This window comes from Balaenoptera ricei, chromosome 2 (genome assembly GCF_028023285.1).
Source record: "Balaenoptera ricei isolate mBalRic1 chromosome 2, mBalRic1.hap2, whole genome shotgun sequence".
NCBI classification, from domain to species: domain Eukaryota; kingdom Metazoa; phylum Chordata; class Mammalia; order Artiodactyla; family Balaenopteridae; genus Balaenoptera; species Balaenoptera ricei.
The window spans coordinates 69094151-69107461 of record NC_082640.1 but is presented as its reverse complement, the minus strand read 5'-3'; the positions used below and the strand labels follow the sequence as shown (position 1 = coordinate 69107461).

The following is a 13311-nucleotide window of genomic DNA, read 5'->3' as shown; positions in this document are numbered from 1 at the left end:
AGCACTTACCATTCAGACAGTAATGACGTTTGGGGGCATCTTAACCTAAACAAGTACTTAGCATTACATCTCACCTGGGTCAACAGTCTAGGGTATCAGAGTTAAACTGTGTTACTGTAAATTAATGGAAAATGTAACTGCACTTTGCTGAAAGATCAATGTCCAATAAAGGCTGCACAATCAAATCTTGTTGCAATGATTGAGGTCTTTAATTGCCTTTCAAAGATAAGGTGGTAATCAACACAGCTTTAACTGATCTTTTTTACTAGTTCAATTACATGCTAATGACTAGTGCCAAGTCAGAATCTTTAACTACTTATACTTATTAAATCTTACGTTAGTAATGAAAAATTACTTTAGCTTACACAATCGATAGAACACACATCTTAATTACTATATTTCACTTTTATACCATTTTATGTGCTTGACAAATGTTTCACAAGAGCTTTCCCAACAATAAGAAGTGTTATTAGTAGTGACCACAGTCCACAGAGTATTTTTCTAATATAAATTGGAGATCAGATGTTGAGAAAAAAATTCTTTAAATGAAGATGTGGATAAAATAGTTTCCAATGACACAAGCTTGGCCATCCAGCAACTTCTCAGACCTGTTTTGCTAATTGAGACTACGTTTAATACAACTCTAGGCGCGCGGGCTTCAGTAGGTGTGGCGCGCAGGCTCAGTAGTTGTGGTGCACAGGCTTAGTTGCTCCGCAGCATGTAGGATCTTCCCGGACCAGGGATCGCACCCATGTCCCCTGCATTGGCAGGCGGATTCTTAACCACTGCGCCACCAGGGAAGCCCCTAGTAAGTGTATTTCTAAGTTCAGTTAGCTTTCTAGTAAAGAAACTGATTTCACATACTGCCTACTGTAAAAATCTCCTATTTGGGGAAAGGATAAATGTTAGAAAAGGCAAATGACAAAAAAAAATAATAAGTTGGACATCATCAAAATTAAAAACTTTTGTGTTTTAAAGGACACTATCAAGAAAATAAAAGACAACTGACAGAATGGGAGAAAATATTTGCAAATCATATATATGATAAAGGGACTTATAGCCAGAATATATAAAGAACTCTTCTAACTCAACCCAATTGAAAAATAGATTTGGACAGACATTTCTCCAAAGAAATTATACAAATAGCTACTAAACACATGAAAGGCGTTTAACATTAACTATTAGGGAAATGCAAATCAAAACCACAACGAGATACCACTTCATACCCAACAGGATGGCTATAATCAAAAAGACATAATAACAAGTGTTCGCATGAAATATGGAGAAGTTGGAACCCTCATACATTGCTAGTGGGAATGTAAAATAGTGCAGCCACTTGGGAAAAGTTTGGCCGTTCCACAAAATATCAAACATGGAGTTACCATATTACCCAGCAATTCTGTTCCTGGGATACATACCCTAGAGAATTGAAAATATGTTCACACAAAAACTTGTACACAAATGTGCATAGCATTATTCATTCTAGCAAAGAAGTGGAAACAACTCAAATATCAACTGATGAATGGATAAAAATAAAATGTGGGGCTTCCCTAGTGGCGCAGTGGTTGAGAATCTGCCTGCCAATGCAGGGGACACGGGTTCGAGCCCTGGTCTGGGAAGATCCCACATGCCACGGAGCAACTGGGCCCGTTAGCCACAATTACTGAGCCTGCGCGTCTGGAGCCTGTGCTCTGCAACAAGAGAGGCCGCGATGGTGAGAGGCCCGCGCACCACGATGAAGAGTGGCCCCTGCTTGCCACAACTAGAGAAAGCCCTCGCACAGAAATGAAGACCCAACACAGCCATAAATAAAATAAATAATTTTTTTTAAAAAAAGGAAAAGAAAAAAAGAAAATGCTCCCTATTTCACTTACAAAAAATTAAAAAAAAAATTAAATGTGGCATATTCACACAACAGAATATTATTCAACCAAAAAAAGGAAAGAATTATTGATCCATGCTACAGCATTGACAAAGCTTTCTTGAAAACATTACACTAAGTGAAAAAAGCCCATCATAAAGCCCATACATTGTGTGATTCCATTTATATGAAATGTCCAGAATAGGCAAATCTATAGAGACAGAAAGTGGATTAGTGATTGCCTAGGACTGGGGAGGTTGGTAGGAAATGGGGAGTGACTGTTAATGGGCACGGGGATTCTTTTTGGGGTGATGAAACTGTTCCAAAATTGATTGTGGTGATGGTTGCACAATTCTGTGACTATACTCAAAACATTGAATTGTACACTTTAAAAGGAAGAACTGTATGGCATGTGAATTATCTTTCAATAAAGCTGTTAAAAAACTAGTAAAGGGGGGAGGGGAAATGGGCAGTTAGTGTTTAATAGGTATAGAGTTTCAATTGTGTAAGATAAAAAGTTCTGGAGATAAATGGTATTGATGGTTGCACAGTAATGTGAATGTACTTAATAACACTAAACTGTACACTTAAAAATGGTTAACATGATAATTTCTGTGTGATGTGTATTTCACCATAAATAAAAATAAATTTTAAAAATTAGTAAAGGATTCGTTATTACTATGATAAAATATAACTGCATAATTTCTATAGAAAATAACTGTGTTTAGAAAAATGTTAGAAATTAAAAGAGGTAAAACATTAACATCATTTTATATGTTTATTCTTGGAATTTTAAAAATTTTAGTATGAAACCTAGTTTTTATTTTTTTAACATCTTTATTGGAGTATAATTGCTTTACAATGGTGTGTTAGTTTCTGCTTTGTAACAAAGTGAATCAGCTATACATATACATATATCCCCATATCTCCTCCCTCTTGTGTCTCCCTCCCACCCTCCCTATCCCACACCTCTAGGTGGACACAAAGCACCGAGCTGATCTCCCTGCGCTATGAGGCTGCTTCCCACTAGCCATCTATTTTACATTTGGTAGTGTATGTATGTCCATGCCACTCTCTTACTTTGTCCCAGCTTACCCTTCCCCCTCCCTGTGTCCTCAAGTCCATTCTCTACGTCTGCGTCTTTATTCCTGTCCTGGCTCTAGGTTCTTCAGAATCTTTCTTCTTTTTTTTTTTTTTTTTTTTTTTAATTTATTTATTATTATTTATTTATTATTTATTTTTGGCTGTGTTGGGTCTTCGTTTCTGTGCGAGGGCTTTCTCTAGTTGTGGCAAGTGGGGGCCACTCTTCATCGCGGTGCGCGGGCCTCTCACTATCGCGGCCTCTCTTGTTGCGGAGCACAGGCTCCAGACGCGCAGGCTCAGTAGTTGTGGCTCACGGGCCTAGTTGCTCCGCGGCATGTGGGATCTTCCCAGACCAGGGCTCGAACCCGTGTCCCCTGCATTGGCAGGCAGATTCTCAACCACTGCGCCACCAGGGAAGCCCCTTTTTTTTTTTTTTTTTAGGTTCCATATATATGTGTTAGCATACGGTATTTGTTTTTCTCTTTCTGACTTACTTCGCTCTGTATGACAGTCTCTAGGTCCATCCACCTCACTACTAATAACTCAACTTCGTGAAACCTAGTTTGAATTAAATAGATGAAATCTCATTTGGGATCACCTTTAGTAGCATTAAGAAAAGGGTATACTTGGTTTGAGATACTTTAAGACCAGGGACTACCCTGGCGGTCCAGTGGCTAAGATTCCGTGCTTCCACTGCAGGGGGCATGGGTTCATCCCTGGTCGGGGAACCAAGATCCTGCATGCCGCGAGGCAAGGCCAAAACTTTTTTTTAATTTTAAAAATTTTTAAAAAGATAAGACCAAAGAAAAGTATGTAAAATGTTAGTAAATGAAAATATCCTCTTTTAGATCCTAGTTGCTAGATAAAGAATATCAGCTACTACTAGAATGAGGTTTTATATAGTATTGCTTATAGCTATTTTAGTTGCACTTATATCATTTTAAATACAGTTAATGAACATTGTACTACTCCATTATATTATAAATTTATCTTCAGTAATATTTATAGTATCAATTTAAACGCTGTAAAACTTCATGAAAAGTAGCTTAAACAAGGATTTTGATAAACAAAAGCTTTCAGTTTTTAAAAGCAAATCATGTACTTCTTAAGGAAGATTTGAAGTTTTTTGTTGTTGTTGATAGAATTATGAACCTTATAAACTTGGTATTTTTTAGTTAACCTAAATACATAAATCTATTCGAATTCATCTTATGAAAAGAGATATGTCATTAGATATATGATCATTATATGCTTTAGTGATTCATGGACCTTGTTACATACATTCTTTGTAATGTATGAATTATTTAGTAAGAAAAATCACAATAATTTTGTTGTTACTCAAAAATTTATGGGTTGGCAGAAACAATTATGCAGCCCCTGAAGCTGGTATGTTAAGGTAACATCATTAATGCTACATAGTATGATTTTTTTGGTAGTTATTTGACATAGCCTTTACTGCTTCTGCTAGAATATATCAGTAATTTTATAACAAGCTGTCTGTAAGCAGAATATTGAATTTATTAACCACAAAGTGATTCATTTTACTCTATTTTCATATAAGTGCATAACTTAAAATCAGATCTAAAAAGTTGTCTACCCTAACCCTAAAGGAAAAATAAAAATATACAAAATAAAAATCCGTACTCTAATAAATAGATGTGAATTTAAAACTCCATTTAAGGAAAATGGATATTTTTATTTCAAAAAATGTATATGTTTATGAATTGGATTAAAATAATTCATAAAAGTAGGAGATTAGGGCTTCCCTGGTGGCACAGTGGTTAAGAATCCGCCTGCTGATGCAGGAGACATGGGTTTGATCCCTGGCCTGGGAAGATCCCACATGCCACAGAGCAACTAAGCCTGTGCACCACAACTACTGAGCCTGCGCTCTAGAGCCCGTGCTCTGCAACAAGAGAAGCCATGACAATGAGAGGCCCGTGCACCGCAACGAAGAGTAGCCCCCGCTTGCCTCATCTAGAGAAAGCCCATGTGCAGCAAGGAAGACCCAACACAGCCAAAAACAAAAACGAAAAAAAAAAAAATTAGATTATCTTGCAACCTTTCTTTACACATAGTATTAAGGCTCTGACTGTGAGATAAAGTCAAAATTTTAGTTTCTTATGCTTTCAAATATCCAAATTTTATAAAATAAAGGGACCAAGAATTTCAAGGTTTGAATTAAAATCTAAATAGTGTCACTTACTTTTAGATTACATTAAAAATCAACAGTCATTCATTCATCCTACAAATCTTTTGCATTGACCATGTTGAAGGCAAATTTTATTCAATACTAATTTTACCTGTCAACAAAATCTAGTAGTTCTGAATCTATATACAGGGTCCATTCAAGCCATACTGAAAGACTACTTCTGTACACAGCTGGAAGAGAACAATGTGTTACTAATTTTTGTGTTTCCAGTATTTGTCATATAATGAAGGCTCTATGTCAAATGAACATGTGATGATTCAAAATTAAAAAGAAAACTTGCCTTCATTTTTAAGAGCTTTAAGAAAAGGATACTTTAATTGGAAATCATATGGATTCTTTACAAGAACAGCAACAAATTTTGAAATACTATCTCAGGTGTAATGAACAAACTTACACTGTTCCATGCCTTCTGAAAAATAAAAGATTGGAATCTTGTTGCATTATCCTTTTGAGGCATCTCAAAAGGTGCCATCTATTTTCTCATACAGGAATTTTACTATTTTAAAGTCAAACAGAATGATGTGTAGAAGTATGTGAAATGAAACAATCAGAAACTACTAGGATGAGTTAGACTTACTCTTTTTAAACAGAACTAGAAATAGTGTGTTGGTAACAAGGAGACAAGAAGAATATTTTAATTGATTTGGCAAAAAATGGAATGGGGTGCCTCTTGAGGAAGTGAGTCCTGTTATTGCAGATGTTCAGAGAGGCTGTATGACAATTCCTTAGGTAAATGTGGAGAGAATTCTTGAATTGGGCAGAAGATTAGATTGGTGATTTTGTAAGTTTCCTTTAACTCTGAAATTTTATTATCATTCTTTCATGGCTGTGTCTGAGTTAGCTTGATGTTTATTGCTATTCCACTATGTGTGTAATACAAAGAACCTTGTTTTGGAGATGAAAAATATGGTCTAAGTCTTGCTATACCATTACTGGTTGAATATAATTGAGAAAAATTAGAGCCTTCTTAGTGTCTCCATATATACAATAAGGAGTTTATCTAACACTCACATATTGTTTCTTTGTGTCAGGTCCTAGACTAAGCACTTTACACATATTAGCTCCCTTAATCCTATTTTTATTCCCATTTTTTAAGCTGTGGAAACCAAGAAGTCTTGCTCAATGTCACACATGGTGAGTGTTATTCCATTCCCTGTAACCTGTCTACAGAGTCCAAATTCTTAACCATTACTCTATACTTCCCTATGATGCACAGGATAACAAAGGGAGACGTGCTTTGCAAGCTCTAAAGCCCCACAAAAATGTGAGATATAGTTTGTTGGTTAATATAAAGAAAAGAATATAGATATGTTTAAACCATCAAAAAAGGGAAATAAAGCTTAAGTGATTTGTAGGAACACCAGCCTACTCTACCTGAGGGAAAATGTATTACGTAGAAATTAAATCCAAAGACATCATAAATTAATAAATTAATTCATGTTACAGCATCTAAAATCCATAGTACATACTTGGCGCTCTATGAATGTCTGTTGAACTATTGTTTCTGCTTCTGCATGAGTACTGGAATCGCTCCCACTGTTCTTTTCCATTCCTGCCACAACACAAAAGAGCAGACTTTCCCATCACACTTTCAAGGGTTTGTCTCTTACCACTTTTTTAAAAAATTTTTTAAAAATTTATTTATTTATTTTTGGCTGCGTTGGGTCTTCGTTGCTGCGCGCGGGCTTTCTCTAGTTGCGGCGAGCGGGGGCTACTATTCGTTGCGGTGCACGGGCTTCTCATTGCAGTGGCTTCTCTTGTTGCAGAGCATGGGCTCTAGGTGTGTGGGCTTCAGTAGTTGCAGCACTTGGGCTCAGTAGTTGTGGCTCGTGGGCTCTAGAGCACAGGCTCAGTAGTTGTGGCGCACGGCCTTAGTTGCTCCGCGGCATGTGGGATTTTCCTGGATCAGGGCTCGAACCCCTGTCCCCTGCATTGGCAGGCTGATTCTTAACCATGGCGCCACCAGGTAAGTCCCACCACTTTTGTCCATGCTCCTTCATATTCTTTTTTTAAACTAATGCATATTAAGCACTATGAGGAAAATACTTATGTTTATTTTTCAGTTGTTATTGTAATACCAATAAATTATATCTTTTTTAAATTAAAATTTCTAAGACATTATTACAAGTGTGTAGAAATGAAACTTATTTAAAAAAACTTTTTATTTTGGAATAACTTTAGATTTACAGAAAAGTTACAAATATAGTACAGAGAGTTCCCATATACTTCACCCAGATTCCCCTAATGTTAGCATTTTACGTAATCATTGCACATATGTCAAAACTAAAAAGTCAGCATTGGTACGTTATTACTAACTAAACTCCAGACTTTATTCAGATTTCACCGGTTTTTCATTACTGTCCTTTTTCTGTTCCAGGATTCCATTGAGGATCCCACAATACATTTAATCGTCATGTCTCCTTAGTCTCCTCAGGTCTGTGACAGTTTCTTTGTTTTTTGTTTTTTATGACCTTGGCAGTTTTGAGGAGTATTTGTCAGGTATTTTGTAGACTGTCCCTCAATTTGGGTTTGTCTGATGGTTTTCTCATGATTAGATTGGGGTTATGGGTTTGGGGAAGAAGACCCCACAGGTCAAATGCCCTTCTTGTTGCATCATATAAGAGAGTACATGACATCAACATGACATCACTGGTGATGTTAACCTTGATCACTTGGTTAGGATGGTGTCTGCAAGGTTTCTCCACTAGAAACTTACTGTTTTCATCCTCTATTCTCATCATATTCCTTTAAATCAAAATCAACAAGTATTGGGAATTCCCTGGTGGTCCAGTGGTTAGGACTTGGCACTTTCACTGCTGGGGCCCGAGTTCGATCCCCGGTTGGGGGACTAAGATCCCGCAAGCCACGTGGTGTGGCCAAAAAGAAAGAAAGAAAGAAAAAACAAAAACAAAACCCCCAAATCAACAAGTATTTGAATGTTATATGTAGGGACCCACACCCGGCACTGAAGAAGACAAGTGGAATTTTGGAACACAGGAGGCAGTCAACATTTGTTATAAAGTTCGTGGTTCAGTGGGAGTCTATAATTGTTGTTGTCTCAGTCTCCACGATGGCAGTGGTTGTGGGAAGGCCAAGGAGCAAGTGTGGCTCAAGACAGGCAGGAGATGCACATGGTAGTTGCATTCCTATTACTCAACCCACTTTGCCTTCAAAATCCACTCATTCATTTAACAAATATTATTAAAGTGCCCACTGTGTGTCAGGTACTATTTTAGGTACTAGGGACATGGCAGTGAATAAAACACATACCCGTCCCTCCCTCGCCAAGTTACAGTTTAGTGGGGAGACAAACACAGGATTGAGACATGTGGCATGGTAGATAGTGATGAGGGCCAGGAGAAAAGTAAACCAGGGAAGGGGACCAGGATTTGTGCACATCTGCGTGCTCGCATCTGTGGGTGGGGTGGGTTTGGGGCTGGTTTTCAAGACTGTGCTAAGGGAAGGCCTCAACACGAAGGTGATTTTTAAGTCAAGATCTGCAGGAGGAAGTGAGCCATGTGAATATCGGGATAAGAGCAATCCAGGGAGAGGAAAGGGCAAATGCAAAGACCCTGAGGTGGGATGCCTGAGATGTTCAAGGAAAAGTAAGAAGGAGGCTGGTGTGAATGACGTGTGAGAGATCATAAGGCCAGAAGGTATGGAGGGCAGACTGTGTGGAGTTTTGCAGGTCAAGGAAAGGACTTTAGTTTTTATTCTGTACAAGTTAGGAGGCCATCAGAATAGTTTTAACCAAAGGGGTGATTTGGTATTCTAACCCTGGTAATTGGGTTGAGCATAGACCGTTGGTAGCAGTGGCAAGAATGGAAACAGAAGTTTAAGAGAGAAATATAATATAAATATAATGGTAGTTTGGACTGAGATAGTATCTGTGAAGCAGTGGGAAGGGATCAGATTCTGGGTTAAGGATTGGAAATTGGGAGCAATGTAAAAAGAGATGAAAGAAAACATCTCTGAACTTATAGTAGTAAAATGTTAATTTTCCTCATTTAAAAAATTACTTTATAACAAAAAAGATAAATAAGCCAATTTAAAAACGGGCAAAGGACTTGAATAGACAATTCTCCAAAGAAGATATACAAATGGCCAACAAGTATATGAAAAGATGAACATCACTAATCACTAGGGAAATGCAAATCTAAACCACTTTGAGATATCACCTCATACCCATGAGAATATGGCTTCTAACAAAAATGTAGAAAATAACAAGTGTTGGTGAAGATGTAGAGAAACTGGAACTCTTGGGCTACTGGTGGGAATGTAAAATGGTGCAGCCATTGTGGAACATGGCAGCTCCTCAAAAAATTAAAAATAGAATTATCATATGATCCAGCAATTCTACTTGTGGGTATATATCTAAAAGAATTGAAAGTACAAATTGAGTTGGTTTTGCCCATAGTACTATCAATAAAAGCCATTTTAACAAATCATGAGTTCATAGAAAATCTCTGGCTTTGTGGTCTATTTTCTCAAATAATAGGAAATGAACTTTCAATAAAAAGTGCATGGGGACCTTGAACAAATTGTTTGTTTTTCACAAGACTGAAGTGCAGGTGGAAAAGGGCAATTCTTTGACTACCTGGAGGATCTGACTAAATGAATTTCTACCTAAGCTATTCATTTACAATAACTGAAAAGAGATAATTTATCTTCTACAATGGACTTTCAAATTAAATATAAAAGGAATGTAGGGACTTCCCTGGTGGTGCAGTGGTTAAGAATCCACCTGCCAATGCAGGGACACAGGTTTGAGCCCTGGTCGGGGAAGATCCTACATGCCGCGGAGCAGAAGCCTGCACCCCCCAACGAGCGGCACTAGAGAAAGCCTGGGCGCAGCAACGAAGACCCACGCAGCCATAAATAAATAAATAATAACTAACTAACTAAATAAAACAAATACTATTACAAAAAAAAAAGGAATGCAGATAGAGAAAATATGCAGTAAAAAATTGATATTATACCCAAACTGACCAGTATTTAAATTATTTTTTCTCTCGCATTCATCAACTATTTGACTGTTATAGAGGGGAATGACACTCCTCTCCCACCGAATTTATACAAAATTCAGCCCCTCAAAGTAAAGCGATATGTGGACTTTTCTTAGAGATAAAGGACGAAACTACGCGTTGCAATTTGTAAACAAACTTCTTTATAGGCATCATAGATGAACAAAATTATGCATTTAAAAATCTGAGGTTAACAAGGCATTTAAAAATAACCAAGGGTTATTGCTACTCCCTGTGATATCACTGCGTAAACATTGCTATCTAGTTGAAAATTTATGGACTGTCTAGAATATTTTTTTTTCAAAGGTTTAATAAGAAAAGATGATGCCACTACTGCAACTGTACCCAGGCAGTTAAACTCTTCACTGAATTTCTTTACTGTTGCTTTTGAATAGTGCGCTGTTTGCTATTTTAAGGTAACCATGGGGGTAAAGGACCTCACCGAAAAATCCACACTCGCTTTGCTCATTTGGGAGAAAGATGATCCTCCGGATCTGTGACTTGGAAAAATGAAAAAAAGACAACCTTGCTCTTGATCATTTGATGCACAAACCTCCACGAATATTTAGGTACAGGGCCTGATAAAGTAGGAATAAACGAGAGGGGCAGTTCTATTTTTCTAGTCTTCTGAACAGGGAAACAGTACGCATTTTAAGCCATCAATCGGCTTTTGGCGGACCCCTGCTCTAGTTCAGTTTCCTCCTTCTTTTGTTAAATGTTTTCACCTCGCTGAGTTTAATGAGGGTCGGGAAAAGAAAGGGCTGTCACCCGGTCGCCATGTGTGGTCACTTCGCGACAGGGGAGGTGTGGTCTCACGACTGAATAGTCCAGTCGGTCCTCTCACTCCGGCCCCGACGCCAAGCCCTTGCTCTTCGGGTCCTGCCCGCCGGCGAGCGGGGGCGGGGCCGGCCAGGAGCTGCCCTCTTCCAACATGGCGCCGCGGGAGGCGGGTCCCCTCGCCGGCTCCCGGGGTTCCGGCGCCGCGCGTTTTGGTTCCGGAGTAACAGTGCCCTCGCCGCCGTCTTCCCCCTCCTACCGCCGCCTTCCCCCTCCTGCCGCTGCCGCCGCCGGGACGCGCGGCCTCGGGTTGCCGGGGCTGAGTCGCGCGCGCCGTGCACTCTGGCTCGGGGTGGGGCAGAGGACTCGCCCCCGACCCTCCCGCGGAGGGTCCTCTCGGCTTTCTTGTGGTCCGGCGGCCCTGGGGCTCCTTCCTAACAGCCCCGGACTGAGTCCCCTCAAGTCGGGGACCCTCCGCTCCTTTAAGGAGGAGTGGACACCTGCCGCCGTATTTCTCTAAAACGGCGTCTTCTCTGTGCTGTCCCCTCACACCCACACAGACGGCAGAGAACTGCAAGATGCCGTTTGCTCTCTTTTCCAACTCCAGAACCTTCTGATCTCCGCTAGTTCCTACTGGCTCCTGCCCCTTGCCCCGTCCGCGCTCACAGGGAGACATCCCTCAACCCCATACAGCCTGGGCCTGGCTCCGAGCCTGCGGGCTGCTTCTGGACCACCTCCTCTCTTCACTCCCCCTCCCCCTCTGTCCTCTGACCCTCAGTCCCCTTGTCACCTCTTCGAGCCCCCGCCTAACCAGGAGCCAGGGGGTTCCCCCCTACCAGGATGTGAGCCCCTTTAACCTGTAATGCTGTGGCTGGCCCTTGGCCCCTTCCATGCCATGGAGAACCAGGTGCTGGTGATTCGCATCAAGATTCCAAATAGTGGAGCCGTGGACTGGACAGTGCACTCTGGGCCGCAGCTTCTCTTCAGGGATGTGCTGGTGAGTGCTAATCTCAGTGTCCCTAGCGAGGGGGGGCGCAGGGATTTGTAGGGAAGTCAGCACCTTGATCACCACATCTTACCCTGGTGGCCTGAGCTAGTGGCCATTGCTGGCCTCGTATGGGGGCAGTTTTATTTCTTCCACCACAAGCATTGATTAATTGTATAGACTGAAATCTGACAAGTGTGCAGGTCCCTGGGGAAGTAGAGATGAATCAGATTGGACCCCTGCCCTCAAGGAACTCTCAGCCTGGACTGGGACACACACACAGAAGCAACCAACTGGGATACAAAAAGCTGAATCTAGAAGAGAGTTTTTCTCAAGGATTTTTTGGAATGTCCCTGGCCAGATTCCAGCCTGTCTTTCTACTTACTGAGTTCTCTAAACTTGGTAACTAGTGGGAAAGGGAAACAAGGCAACTCTAACCAATCATGTTTCAGCAAGCCTAAGACGTCATAAGTTTTAAGATATTATTTTTATGTACCGCTAAGAAAGAAAAAAAATGGCGACCTGTTAAACGGTGACATGCCACACATGTACAAAACCCAATTTCAGAGATGTTAAAATAGAGGGGAAAATGTGCATCTTAGAGTCAATGACGTAGTCTTACTTTCATAATAAATATTCAAAATATATTTCAAATAAAATCATGGAATGTTAGAGCAGAGGATAACCTTGGAGGTGGCCTGTTGAGCCCTCTGATCTTTTTTGCAGATAGTTACCGAGGAGCAGTGAGGTGAAATGGCTTTTCCAAAGCCATGTTGCTTGTGAGTGGGAGAGTCAGTGCCAGAACTCAGATTTCCTTACTTTACTTGGTATTTATTTCCACATGCTGTAGTACTACTTCTCAGCTTTTAGTATTCATGTGAGATAGAGTACATCGTGCCCATTTTATATTTTGAATAAGTGCGCTATCAAAGGCAGAGCTGACATACCAAGGAGCATGTTGCAAGTACCAGATCTATAGTGGAACTTACCTGCAGGATAAGATGGGGCTGGGTGGAGGTTTGGGGGAAGAGGAAGATCTGGGATGTGGTTTTTGATTGTCATAGGTTACTCAATCAAAATTTGATCTGTGTACCTTCATTTTGACTTCTGGATGTTACTGACCACCTAGAGCATAGAGATCTTCAGTTGTCTGCGCAAGGAGTGCAGAGGCTGAAGTAAACCAGCAGCCTCTGATCTTGTACACATATGCCATCCTTCTCTTTGCATCCAGAGTTCTCCACACGCTCACATGCACATGGATCTCCCTTCATGGTAAGGCCCAAACTCCTTGGTGTGGTCCTCTGGGCCCATATATATATATTTTTTTTAAAAATAAATTTATTTATTTATTTATTTTTGGCTGAGTTGG

The 13311-nt window shown here is 40.1% G+C and overlaps 1 protein-coding gene across 3 annotated transcripts in view; it reads left to right on the top strand.

The window, feature by feature from the left end:
- Nucleotides 1-11191: 11191 nt before the first annotated feature.
- Nucleotides 11192-13311, top strand: part of MAP2K5 (mitogen-activated protein kinase kinase 5) — a 263835-nt gene continuing 261715 nt past the window's right edge. For 2 of the 3 annotated variants that reach the window (XM_059915478.1, XM_059915477.1), the window contains exon 1: nucleotides 11192-11954. In XM_059915478.1, coding sequence (XP_059771461.1) covers nucleotides 11820-11954 — 135 coding nt within the window. In that variant the 5' untranslated portion in view covers nucleotides 11192-11819. Of the gene's footprint in view, nucleotides 11955-13122; nucleotides 13215-13311 lie in introns of those variants that run through there. The other variant, XM_059915479.1, reaches the window with a different exon arrangement.